The sequence below is a fragment of the Phodopus roborovskii genome, unplaced genomic scaffold (assembly GCF_943737965.1).
Source record: "Phodopus roborovskii unplaced genomic scaffold, PHOROB, whole genome shotgun sequence".
Taxonomy (NCBI): Eukaryota; Metazoa; Chordata; class Mammalia; order Rodentia; family Cricetidae; genus Phodopus; species Phodopus roborovskii.
In genome coordinates, this window is record NW_026126598.1 from 9551910 (window position 1) to 9564845 (window position 12936).

The 12936-nt window shown below is 47.4% G+C and overlaps 1 protein-coding gene across 3 annotated transcripts in view; it reads right to left on the reverse strand.

The window, feature by feature from the left end:
* Nucleotides 1-7319: 7319 nt before the first annotated feature.
* The window catches only part of Limk1 (LIM domain kinase 1), a 30741-nt gene continuing 25124 nt past the window's right edge, over nucleotides 7320-12936 (reverse strand). For 2 of the 3 annotated variants that reach the window (XM_051204865.1, XM_051204866.1), the window contains 4 exons: nucleotides 11491-11647; nucleotides 9179-9234; nucleotides 8784-8941; nucleotides 7320-8674 (listed from right to left, as the gene is read on the reverse strand). In XM_051204865.1, the coding sequence (XP_051060822.1) occupies nucleotides 8512-8674; nucleotides 8784-8941; nucleotides 9179-9234; nucleotides 11491-11647 (534 nt within the window). In that variant the 3' untranslated portion in view covers nucleotides 7320-8511. The remainder of the gene's footprint in view (nucleotides 8675-8783; nucleotides 8942-9178; nucleotides 9235-11490; nucleotides 11648-12936) is intronic. The other variant, XM_051204867.1, reaches the window with a different exon arrangement.

A 12936-nucleotide genomic window follows, 5' to 3' on the forward strand; every position in this document is an offset into this window, starting at 1 on the left:
GGGAGGGACCAGCTTTTTGGTGATGCAGCTGCCTTTGAATCACCCTTGATTCATTGACTCCTCACTATAACCAATATTGTTAACTTCCTTTTTTTGTGTGTGTATACGTATTTTGCCTGCACATCTGTCTGTGCACTATGTTTGTGCAGTGCCCTCAGAGGCCAAAAGAGGGTGTTAGATCCTCTGGGACTGGAGTTACAGATGGTTGTAGCCTCCATGGGGTCCTCTAGAAGAGGAGCCAGTGATGTTAACTGCTAAGCCATCTCACCAGCCCCCTTAGTATTTTTTTGTTTGTTTTAATAAAGTTTAAGTGTGTGTGTATGGGTTGTAGAGATCAGATAAGGACTTTGGGCGTCTGTCCTTCTGTCATTCTCTACCTCGTTTCTTCACTTAAACTGGAGCCAGAATGTTAACAAGTCCCAGAGATCCTTTTGTCTCTGTTGCCCCTCATCCCTCCCCCCCCCCCACTGCTAGGGTTACAGGCATGCACTGACATGCCTGGCTTTTTTATGTGGATGCAGATTTGAACACCGGTCCTCCTGACGGGGCAGCAAGTGTTCTTACCTACTGGGACAGTTCTCCAGCCCATTTTGTCCTTATTTTAGATGTTTCCCATGGAACAAGCCTTGGTGTTCAGTCAACAGCAATCTCTTATATCTTGCTTACCAAGTCTCTCGATTGCATCAAGAGAATGGCCAACACATGTATGTAAGTGCTCTCCAGAGTACCAGAGTACTGAGCTGGCAGAGGGTGTCGGGATTGAAGCACTTAACAGACCACCACAAGAAGTGAAGAGGAAGCTGTTGCCCTTTATTACAGAGAGTAATGGGCTTATATACCTAAGCCAGGGGATGGGCTAAGCATAGGAGGAAATCATGCACCACCCATACCTGGGGTCAAGGCAAGGGCACTGCACACTGGAAAGTTATGAGAACAACCTTGTGTGATCAACCTTGAGCACGGGAGTTCCACAGCTGGGTGGGGAGGAAGAGAGCTGTAAGGGACAAGTACTTAAATTTCCCAACAGGGCAGTACTTTGATTTCTTTCCATGTGACACTGACACATATTGATGACACAGAGGTACTAATGCATTAAATCTACATATTTTGGTGCCTTGTGTGAGGAATCATCAATGCATTTGATCCATGCACTACCCTTTCTCCTTAAACTTTCTTTGTTTCCACGAGACAGGGTTTCTCTGTGTAGCTCTGACTGTCCTGGAACTCGCTCTATAGAACAGGCTGGCTTTGAACTCACCAAGATTCAGCCTGCTTGCTTCCTGATTAAAGGTGAGTGCCACCACTGCCTGGCAACTTAATTTTCCTTTTCCTTCCTTCCTGCCTTTTCTTTCCTTTTTTTTTTTTTTTTTTTTTTTTTCCCTACAGTCTTACCATGTAACTGTGACTGGCTTAGAGCTCACTCTGTAGACAAGGCTGGTTTACAATTCAGAGATCTGCCTCCAGATTGCTGGGATTTAAAAGTGTGTGCCACCATAAATGGTTTGGAATAGATTTTCTACTGTATTAAATTTCAAATAATTTCATGTTAACCACAGATGCCTGGGGTTGAGGATAACAAGTCTGTAAAGTATTTGCCTTGAAAGCATGAAGACCTGGGTTCAATTCCTAGAACTCTTATAAAAGGTGGGCTTTAGCCTAGCGTTGGTAGCACACACCTTTAATACCAGCCCTAGGGAGGCAGAGGCAGGTAGATCTCGGTGAGTTTGAGGCCAGTCTGGTCTACAGAGCTAGTTCCAGTACAGGTTCCAAAGCCATACAGAGAAAAATCTGTCTTGAAAAACAAAACAAACAAAAAAAGGTAGGCTTTGGGGCATGTGCTATAATCCCAGCATCTGGGAGACAAAAAAGACAGGCGGATCTCTGGGTCTTGGCTAACTTACTTGGTAAGCCCCAGTACAGTGAGTAATCTGGTCTCAAAGCACAAGGTAAGTGGGGACTAAAGAGATGGCTTAGTGGTTATAAAGTGCTTATTGTTCTTGCAGAGGACTCAAATTGGGTAATTCACAACAAACCTGTAACTGTAACTCCAGGGGATCTGATGCCCTCTTCTGGCTTCTCTATGTACCTGCACTCACATGCACATACCTTCACACAGATGCATAAGACACATCTTAAGAACAACAAGGGTGGACAGTCCCAAGGAAGGATCCTGAGGCTGACTTCTGACATCCATACATGTAAACCTGAGTGCACATACATGCACAGTCACAATTTCAGTGGCCAGTTGTGTAGCTCATGCTTTCCACATTTCTTTAGAGAGGGAAGTGTGCTGGCTGAGGTCATGGGATCATCTCTGGGTGGGATGACCTGAATTCCAGCCCTGCCCTTTCCCAGCACTCTTAGGTTCCTGAAAGAGGTCAAGGTGGCCTAAATTCCTTAGAACCCAAAGCTGCTGTCTGAGTGGGTCAGCCAGCCTGCAGGGTACACACACCCTAAGGGAGCTCAGGGCTCTGTATTAGGCCCTGCCTGTTTATCCATCTAGAGGGTGGTGTCCATTGGGGAGGATCAATGGCACTTTAATTGACAGGACTTTAGACTCCCTTCCTCCCTTCTCCCTTCCCTCCCTCTCTCCCTCCCACCCTCCCTTCATTTCTTGTCAGAGTAGGCCTTCAATTCTTGCTCCTTTGCTTCAACCTCCCAGGTGTTGAGGTTACAGTCCTGTACCACCATAACTGGCCTAGCCTGGACATTTTAAAAATTTATATCTATTGAGACAGGCAGTGGTGACGAACGCCTTTAATCCCAGCACTGGAGAGGCACAGGCAGGCAGATCTTTGTGAGTTCTAGTCTAGGCAATTTTGTTATTTCTCCTTCCTTCCTTCCTTTCTTTTTGTTTGGTTTTGGTTTTTTGAGACAGGGTTTCTCTGTATTGCTTTGGATCCTGTCCTGGAACTTGTTCTGTAGACCAGGGTGACTTTGAACTCACATAGATCTGCCTGCCTCTCCATCTGAGTGCTGGGATTAAAGGTGCTTGCCACCATGCCAATTCCTCACTCTCTTTTGTAAGACAGTCTCATTATGTTTCACTGATGGGCTTCAAACTCCTTAACTGAAAATGTTCTTCCTACTTGGCCTTCTGAGGAGTGTTCCTGGACACTGGTGACCTGTTCCAAGCTGGGATGTTGTGCACTGTCTGGATGCCAGAGGAAGTGTGGCTTTGAGTGATGAGGGTCAGTGAGTTCTGTAACTATGGAGAGTCCAGGGTTGGGAAGGGCAAGTAGGAGAGTGTTTTCTAAGAAAACAGGAAACCACAGTACAGACAAATGGGTGTTTAGAAGAACATTTTAAGTCAGATGTGGACTTGCATGTCTAGAGTCCCAGCTACTGAGGAGGCTGAGGCAAGAGGACTGAAAGTTTGAGGAACCCTGGGCTACACAGTAAGAGCTGGGGTGCAACTCAATGGTAGAATGCCTGCCTAGCATCCCCCAGTAAGGGGCTGGGGGTGTGGCTAAGTGGTAGATCACTTACTTAAAATTCCCCAGTGAGGGGCATGGCTCAAACTATAGTGCACCTTCTTAGGAATTCCCTGTCAAGGGCTCAGGGGCAGGGGAGATAGACAGAGGAAGATCAGGACAGGGGAATGGAGAGGGGCAGGGGGAGGGAAAGGGTGGGCACTTGGTGGCATATGCCTTTAATCCCAGCACTCAAGAGGCAGAGGCAGGCAGCTTGCTCTACAGAGTGAGTTCCAGAAGAGCTAGGGCTGTTACAAAGAAAAACTGTCTTGAAAAACCAAACCAAACCAATAAAAAAGAACTTAATTTCCATCATTGTCCTGTGGTAGAATGTTACTTTAAGGTGTGTGGCTTTTGTTTATGCTGCATTTGTTTAATTCTGTGAAGCTGTGATTCATTGCCTGTGTAAAACACTTGATGATCCCAGTAAAGAGCAGGAGCAAGGATAGGCAGAGCTGGTGGGCAGAGAGAATAAATAGAAGGAGAAACAAGGAAGAAGAGGAGGAAGAGAACAAGGAGAGGAAGACATCAGGATAGCCACCCAGCCATTCAGCTACACAGCATCCATGGAGTAAGAGTTAGATTTACAGAACCGAACAGGAAATGCCCAGAGCTAAAAAGTAGATGGGATAATTTAAAGATAAGAAAGCTGGCTAGAAACAAGCCAAGCTAAGGCTGGGCACTCGTAACTAAGAATAAGCCTCTGTGTGTGATTTACTTGGGAGCTAGGTGATAGACCCCCAAAGAGTAAGAGCAAAGAATAAACATTTCATGCAATATTCTCCCTATTGGGGCTACTATAGAATGCTTTTTTAACTTCAGGGGGTCTAGTGCCCTCTTTTGGCCTCCAAGGGCACTGCAGGCACTTACATGCAGGCAAAACACAGACTTACAAAATAAAAATATACCCCCCAAAAAAAATCTCCAAAAGAAGAGACTTTTTCTTTCTTTCTTTCTTTTTCTTTTTTTTTTTTTTTGAGATAGTGTCTTACTATGTAGCCCTGGGTAGCTTCAAACTCACAGAGATCCACTTGCTTCTGTCTCTGGAGTGGTGGGATTAAAGGCACGGCTGGCTCTCCAGGCCTTTTTTTAAATTTCAAAAATGTTACCTTTTATTTATTATTGGGAGGGAGCACACATTTGTCACATCATGTATATGAAGGTTAGAAGACAATTTATGGTAGTTGGTTCTCTCCTTATACCATGTGTATCTCCGGGATCAAACTCAGGTCCTCAGGTGGTATGAAATAATCTTTTTGTACACTCTGAAGATGTGTCACTCTGGTCGGTTTAATGAAAAGCTGAATGGTCAATAGATAGGCAGAATTTCTGGGCAAGAAGATGCTGGGGAGACCCAGGAGACAGCAAGCAGGATGAGCAATATGGAGATGAGGTAATAAAGCCATGAGGCAGAAAGTAAATTAACGGAATGGGTTAATTTAAGTTGTAAGAGTTAATTAGAGCTGGGCAGTGGTGGTGCATGCCTTTAGTCCCAGCACTAGGGAAGTCTGTGAGTTCAAGACCAGCCTGGTCTATAAGAGCAAGTTCCAGGGCAGCCTCCAAAGCCATAGACAAACTCTGTCTTGGAAAAAGCAAAGGAAAAAAAAGTTAATTAGAAACTAGCTTAAGCTAAGTTTTTGTGCTGGTTTGGTGGTTTTTTTGTTTTGTTTTGTTTTTGTTGTGTGTGTGTGTGTGTTGCCAGCCCTAAGAAAAGCTGAATTACACTCAGGCTTGACAGCAAGCTCCTTTGCCCACTGAGGGTGAAGTTACCCATTACTGCATTCACTCAAATAATACATAAATATTCCAGTCCCACTCCTTGTGCCAGTTATATCCATCAGGAATCCCCCAGGATAATGGAACCAGAATACCTAGGAGCAGGGAGGTATTCTCTGAATGGCGGACATTAAGAACCTCTAGGAAAAGATGCTTATGGGCATGTATTCAGCAGTCAGGAAGCTGAGGCAGGAGGATCCCGACTTTGAGGCCATGAGCTGTTGTTACATATCAAGTCCCCATCTAAAAATGAACAGACCAAACAACCCTGAGGGCCAGTGTATATCCTTAGGCTCCGGAGCAGGAAGCATCTTATGCTCAGATCTCTGAAGAGAGCAAGAATCATGCTGTGTGTAAAGTGTTGGGTATGAGGGTGATGGGAGATGTCATTCTGTAAATATATTTCTCATACTGGTTAATGAATTAAGCACTCTTGGCCAAAGGGAAGCATGATAGGCGGGACTAGGAGACAAGGAGAGAGGAAGTAGTAGGGAGTCAAGATGGAAGACAGAGAGAGCAGAGTGCCAGCCCCTCTCTCCGGTAAGATAAGACCACGTGGAAGTACTTAGATTAATAGAAATGGGTTAACATTTAAGACAGCCAGCTAATAAGTAACACTAGTAACAGGCAAACAGAATTATATCTAATACAGTGTCTCTGTGTGTTATTTGGGGCTGGCACGGCAGTGGGCCCAGGCTGGTGGAAAAGACATACTCGTAACATGAGGGCAATGCTTGATGTTGAGCAACCCAAAGAATTCCTGGAAAACAGGACGTTTTTCCTCTCCTTTCTCCATCTCCAACATGGCCTAAGTGCTTCCTAATGTCAGGAGTTGGATGGGAGGGAGTGGTAAGGCGAGTAGGCTTTCCAAGGTGAGACTGCCTTTGAGCTTGAACCATCGGACTCTGCCAGTGTAAGTAGCATGCTGATACTGAGCACGAACATTATCTGAGATCAGTCCATTATCATCCATGGCTACTTGAGACGAGGCATCTACGGAACCCAATGCTTAGAAACCTTTAAGGGTAGCTTGTGGTGACCATTCATCGCTCCCTCCTCCCCCTTCTTCCATTTAGCTTACACAAAGCATGTTATTAATAGAAAACAATCTGAGCAGTCCTGTTCACAGAGGGTGACCACTGGGCTGACTGGATCTTGGTCCTGTTTTCTTCTGTGGCCCAGAGTTTGATATGCAGGGAAGTAATGCCCAGTTCCTCTGTCTCAAGTGCTGGATTATAGGCAGGATTCACTGTATAGTTGAAGTTGGCCTTGAATTAATGGCAACTCTCCTACCTCAGTTCCCAAATACTGGCATTATGGATTTGTACCAGTACACCCAGGTCCAGCTGAAAAACTTGCATGAGTGCTGGCTAGACCACTATCTTTGAGTCATATTGGATGGGTAGCCCCTCAGTGCTCCCCCACCCCTTATCTGGAACCTCTTTATTTTGTCTAGCCAGCAGGCTTTTAAAATAGGGAGAAAAAGAATATTTTTGCTGGGCAATAGAAGCACACGCCTTTAATCCCAGCACTCCAGAAGCAGATGGAGTTGAGTTCAAGGCCAGCCTAGTCCACAGAATGAGTCCTAGGGCAGTCAGGGCTACAGAGAAACTGTCTAGAAAAGCAGGAAAAAAAAATTACATGTTTTGCCTATATGTATGCATGCACATTTAGGCATCGAATAACCCAGAGCTGAAGTTACAGATGGCTGTAAGCCACCACATGGGTGCTGGGAACTGAACCTGGGTCCTCTGCAAGAACAGTAACTACTACTAATCACCAAACCATCGTCCCAGCACCCAGAGATTTACTTTTGTCTTGTGTGTGTGTATATATATGTGTATATATGCTCACAAGTGCATTGTCTGCAGAGGCCAGAAGGTGGTGGACCCCATGAAGCCTGTAAGCCAACTGATGAGGGTCCTAGAACTGAACTCTAGTCTTTTCAAGAGTAGTGTGTGCTGTTAACTGCTGAGCCGTCTCTCCACCCCACATTAGGCTTCTTGATCCCTATCTCTTCTTGATTGCTCCCTTGGAGCCCCCAGACACACCAGGATGCAAACAAAGCTCTGCACGGGGAGCACAGAATCAATTTTATTGTTCTGAATTTGGGTTCATTCCTATCATGGTCACTGGGCAGAGGCAAGTATGTCTTGCTTCCTTCTGTCTTGGTTCCACTGGGGTCTGCTCAGATTCTTTTCCATGTTCAAAGTGCACTGAGAAAGCTTCACAGTTTTAACATGTCTTAGATGTTCAACTGAAGCAGAGTGAGGAAATGGCCCTCCCGCCCCCACCCACCTAAAACAAAACAAAACAAAAAAAAAAAAAACAAAAAAAAACAAAACAGAACAACCCCCTAAACTCCCAGCAGTGGCTGCTACAGCTGTTATGAAAAAATAATACCAACTCTTCTTAAAAAATAGATCACCCAGAAAGAACTCATAGGGCAGACACACCCAAGGAGGACGCGGGGCTGCTCCAGCCAGTGGGGAGAGACCCAAGAGGATGCTGAGATGAACCTGGGGTGCTGGTGGATGGCTGCCTCATCCCCTCTGTGGGACCTCTACCATGTGGACTGAGCTCTCCCTGTCAGCCAGATTCCAGGCATCATCTGCCTTTTTCCCTTGAGGGACCCCTGTTCATCCTGAGGACTGGTACCTGTTTCTCAGTGAAGTGGCAAGAACGAGGGCCACTGCCTGGCCAGTGGGTATGTGGGCTCAGACCTCTATCTGCTTTGGGATTTATATCATTGTCAATACCTGATGCTACCTAGATTACCCCAGGGCAATCCTGGACTCCCTGTTGGGTTCCTGGGAACATAGCCTCTCCCTTGGCAAAGACTCTCTGTGCCCCGCCATCACAGGGGCTAACTTCTAGAGCTGCCTTCCAGCCCTGCCTCACTGGGGAAGAGTGCTGGCAGGTGCAGTGTGCGGATGCTGTAGGCGATGCATGGAATGCGTCCAGCTTCCCTGACAGCTCATGCAAAGACAAGTGAGGGGACAGCCCCCACAGAAAGGGAGGTAAGGCAGGGCAATGTGACCGACCATGTGTGTGTGCAGCCTGGTGATTGGGGGCCAGAGGCAGAGAGAGGCTAGGGGGCACCCTGCATCGGGGGAGAAGGCAAATCAGGGCCTGGGTCAGGGTATGGGTCTGGGCACCACTGCCCTGGCTGAGGGCTCCATGCCTGGGCTACCCCCTGCCGAGTAATCTGGTGAGGGTGTATTCTCCAGAATGGGGATGAGGATGGCAGGGCCAACTGGGCTCAGTCGGGGACCTCAGGGTGGGCAGGCAGTGAGCTCTCGCCCCGCCGGTAGGTCTCCCAGAAGCCCCGCTCCAGTTGTTCCAGCTGTGGGCCCAGTGGCAGGTGAACAGCCAAGTGCATGCGAAGCGTTTCCAGCCATTGTTCCAGCTTTACAAAAGAGGGCCTGGGGTGACAGGTGAGAACCGGTGGACAGTGAGTCCCGCTCTCCTGAAGACCCACCCCACCCCAAGGCTGCTTCAGGCTGAATATCCTACACCCCAACCCCCACTCACCTTTTCTCTGGATCCAGGTCACAGCAGCGCACAGTGATGGGGAAGAAACTTGGGGGACAATTTGGTGGACAGTAGCGGTCCAAGAAACCCCGCACGTTGAGGCCAAAGTCCATAGTTCGGGGCAGATAATCAGGGTCTGCATTCACACGCCCAATAATCTGTCCAGCACAAAGCCCCTGATTAGTGGGGGGCCCATGAGCCTGGGGGTTCTGGGAGCTTGCCAAATGCTCTAAGGACAGTTCAGTAGGAATGGACAGGGACTAAGCTCTGGCTTTGGGGACCCATGTTCCCTGGGCAGAGGCCCCTGTAGACATCCAGGCTGGAGCATGGGAGGATTGGAGAGCAGAGGGACCACTGAGTCTGCAAACCGTGGCTGCGCTGCTCACGTGACCTACCTCACACAGGACAATTCCAAAGGAAAAGACGTCCACTTTCTCATCATAGCTACGGCCTGAACAGAGATCAAGTGTCAGAAGTGTCAGCAGGGGACAGAGGACCAAGGGGACAGGCAAGAAAATCACACTCTACTGAGCACCAAGGCATTGGGGACATGACTCAGTTGGCAGACTGCTTGAGTAGCATGCGTGAAGCCTGGGCTCCATCCCTAGCAAGGTATAAACAGGGTGTGGTGGTGCACAGGCAGGTGTAAGCTAGAGGCCAACCTGAGCTATAAGACCCTGTCTCAAAACAAAACAAAACAAAAAAACTAAACCCAAGCCAAAAGAAAACCAAGATCCCTCCCCCTTCACTGATATAAGGCTGGGACCTTAGGGGGTGAAACAATTCTGATTTTGCCTGGCTACCACCTGCTGCACAACTCTGGTCATACCATAAAGGTGTGTTAACTCGGGTACACACAGACGTTATTTCATTGGGAAAGGGGTCTTAGAGTGGAGCAGGGTGCAATGGCAAAGTATGTGTTTAGCATCACAGACACTGAAAAAGAAATTAGGGAAAGAAGTTTGAGGATGTGTGGAAATTAGTGTCTTGGGACAAGACATTCCTGGTTCTGCCTGGGACTTAAATGCAATCTCAAATACCTTTTTTTGTTTTGTTTTTAATTTTAACGTTTTAGATTTATTTTTGTGTGTATGGATGTTTTGTCTACATGGTGTATGTGTACCACATGTGTGCCTGGTGTCTATGGAGGTCAGAAGTCAAGGGATTCTACTGGAACTGGAGTCACAGATGGTTAGGAGCCACCATGTGGGTGCTGGCAACTGAACCTGGGTGGGTCCTCTGCAACTAAGAGCACCTAATGCTCTTAACCACTGAGCCACCATAGCCACCATATTTTTCTTTCTTTTCTTTTTTTTCCCCCGAGACAGTTTCTCTATAGGTTTGACTGCACTGGAACTCTCTTTGATGACCAGGCTGTCCTCTAACTCACTGAGATCCTCCTGCCTCTGCCTCCCAAGTGCTGGGATTAAAGGCATGTGCCACCACTGTACAACACTTGTACAACACTGTACAACAGGGTCTCACCATGCAGCTCTGGCTGATCTGGAACTCTCTATGATCAAGAAGGCTGGCCTTAAATTCAAAGCGATCCACCTGCTTCTGCCTCCCAAGTGCTAGGATAAAAGATGTTCACTAACATATGCCAGTTTTCTTGGTGTTTTTGAGACAGGGCCGGCCTCTAGCCCAGGCTAGCCTGAAACTCACCATGTAGCCCCAAATGGCATTGAACTCATACTCAGGTGTGATGCTTCCATCACTCAAGTGCTGGGGTTACAGATATTATAGGTGTGTAGCACCACTAACTGGCTTATGTGGTGCTAGGGACGGAACCCAGGACTTCTTGCATGCTAGACAAGTGCTCTATCAACTGAGCCACAACCCCAGCCCCATAAACACCTTAAAAACAAAACAAAACAGAACCTGGAGGGGAATGGTGGTACACACCTTTAATCCAAGCACTCAGGAGGCCAAGGCAGAAGGATCTCTGTGAGGCCAGCCTGGTCTACATAGTGAGTTCTAGGTCAGCCAGGGCTACGTAAGAGAGGGCCTGTCTAAAAAACCAAACCAAACCACTACCACCAAAACCCAAACAACAACAAACACAAAGGACTCCAGACAAGCAGGCGGTGCTCACTTACAGTCTCAGCACTTTGGGCACAGTGCTTATTTAGCACATGAAGCCCTAGCTTCTACCAACGCTGGAGGAAGACACAGGAGGATTAAGAGCGCAAGGTCATTCTTGGCTAACATGTCCTGTGTGTATAGCACAATCAGGGCTATACAGAGTAAGACCTTGCCTCAAAAACAAATAAAACAAAAAAACAAACAAAAAACCCCAATAAACCCCCCTGTCTTTCTGCCATTTCTCAGAGAAGGCAGGTGCCTCTGTCTTTTACCTCTTTCTTCTTCTTTCCTTTCTCTCCTCTCTCCCTTCCTTTGCCCCAATAAAACTTCCTTCCCATGTTAGGGGGGAAAAGGGAAAGAAAAAAAAGACCTGCTTTATGGGTCCCTGATAATAATGAGTCTCATACACTGAAAACCAAACACCAGCGTAAGGACGAGGTAGAGGCAGGAGGAAGGTGGCCACAAGTCCAGAAAATCCCAAGGGAGAAGTCGGCCCCAATCCAGTTGGAGGAAAGCAATAGAAGGGAATACAGGACCTAGGGGGAAGCCCTTAGGGGTGGAGAGGCCAGGGTGTGGGGGAGCTGCTGCCCCTCCTCCTGGGACCCCTGGAGCAAGCACTCACCGTTGATCATCTCTGGTGCCATCCAGTAGGGGTTGCCCACCACTGTGTACCGCTTCTTGCGATCTGGCTTCTTGAGGCTGCGCAAGTCTTCAGACTGAGTCTTCTCATCTACCATGAGTCGAGCCAGCCCAAAGTCAGCTACCACCACGTTCTTGTTCTGGAAATTTCATAAGATCTGGTCCTCACCCTACCTGTTTCCACCTGGGACCCTTTCCCCACCATCTCACAGATGACACAGAGAATACACCCCAGACAACCAGGGACCCGTGTGTGGAGGGGACCTCCCTCTGTCCTAATGCTCCCAGCTCTTTGCAAACAGAATTGCATAAAACTTTTAGTTTCCAGTGAGAAGTGGGAGGTGTGGTTCAGAGGTAAAGAGCCTGCCTAGACTCTTCAGGTAAAGGGTTAGAATATAGATCAGCAGTAGAGTTCTTGCCTAGAATCCCCCGGTGAAGGGCTGACACTGTGCCTCAGTGGTAGACTACTTGCCTAGAATGGTCAAAGTCCTAGATTCTATCTGTAGAACTAAGAAAATCAAAACTCCTTTGCTGGGGCCCATAAAGATGGCTCCGCTTCATCTTGGCTCTAGGTCAGACAGTTCAAAACTATCCTTAGTAAGTCAGAAGACCTAAAGGTCTAAGGCATGGCTATAGTAGGATGTTTGATCTTGGCTTTGGGTGTCTTATCTAAATAACAACAGATTTGGTATGAGGTGTGGTTACTCTTGACTCTCAGGGCCAGATAACGAGAAAATGAATCTAAGGTGTGGTTATGGAATCCTTGGTGAATTAAGGAAGAAAGTCTGTACCATATACATGATGCCATGTTCCCCTTTTGGGTTAAGATATTTAAGAATGGTGAAGAATAAACTCGGGGCATTCAGTATTCACTGACTTCCCCTCCTGACTATCCTGTGTTTCTGTCTTACTCTTAATGTATTTACCTAGCCTTTCTCAATCCACACTCCCTCTCTCAGATCTGAACTACGGGCAAGTCAGCTGGTTCCAACTGTAGCCCCCAAAACATGGGCTCCCACACTCCTTGACCAACTACACCTGGCATTTTACCAGAGTGATGGAGTCCCTGCAGGCACTATTCACCAAGGGCCACATCAAGGTGGGTGTGGCATGTGTGTTTGGTCCTCTTTCCACCTGCTGTCTGTCCTTGATGAAGCTTTCTTCAGGTTACTGTCCTGTATCACTAGATGGATAGCTGAGGGCCCTTCTTCTCTCCCTTTCCAGGCTGTTTCCTGGTATGTACATGGAGTAGCTGACCCTGAGGCTGTAAATGGGATATAGACCACCAGCAATCTAGATACCAAGACCAAGCAGGACTCATGGAAGACTTGTCCAGCTCACTTTCATGGCACCAATGCCTAGGGTTGAGGCTGAACCTCAGGGTGTCTCTAAACCTGGAGTTTCTATCTTGTTGGGACAGCCCGAGCAG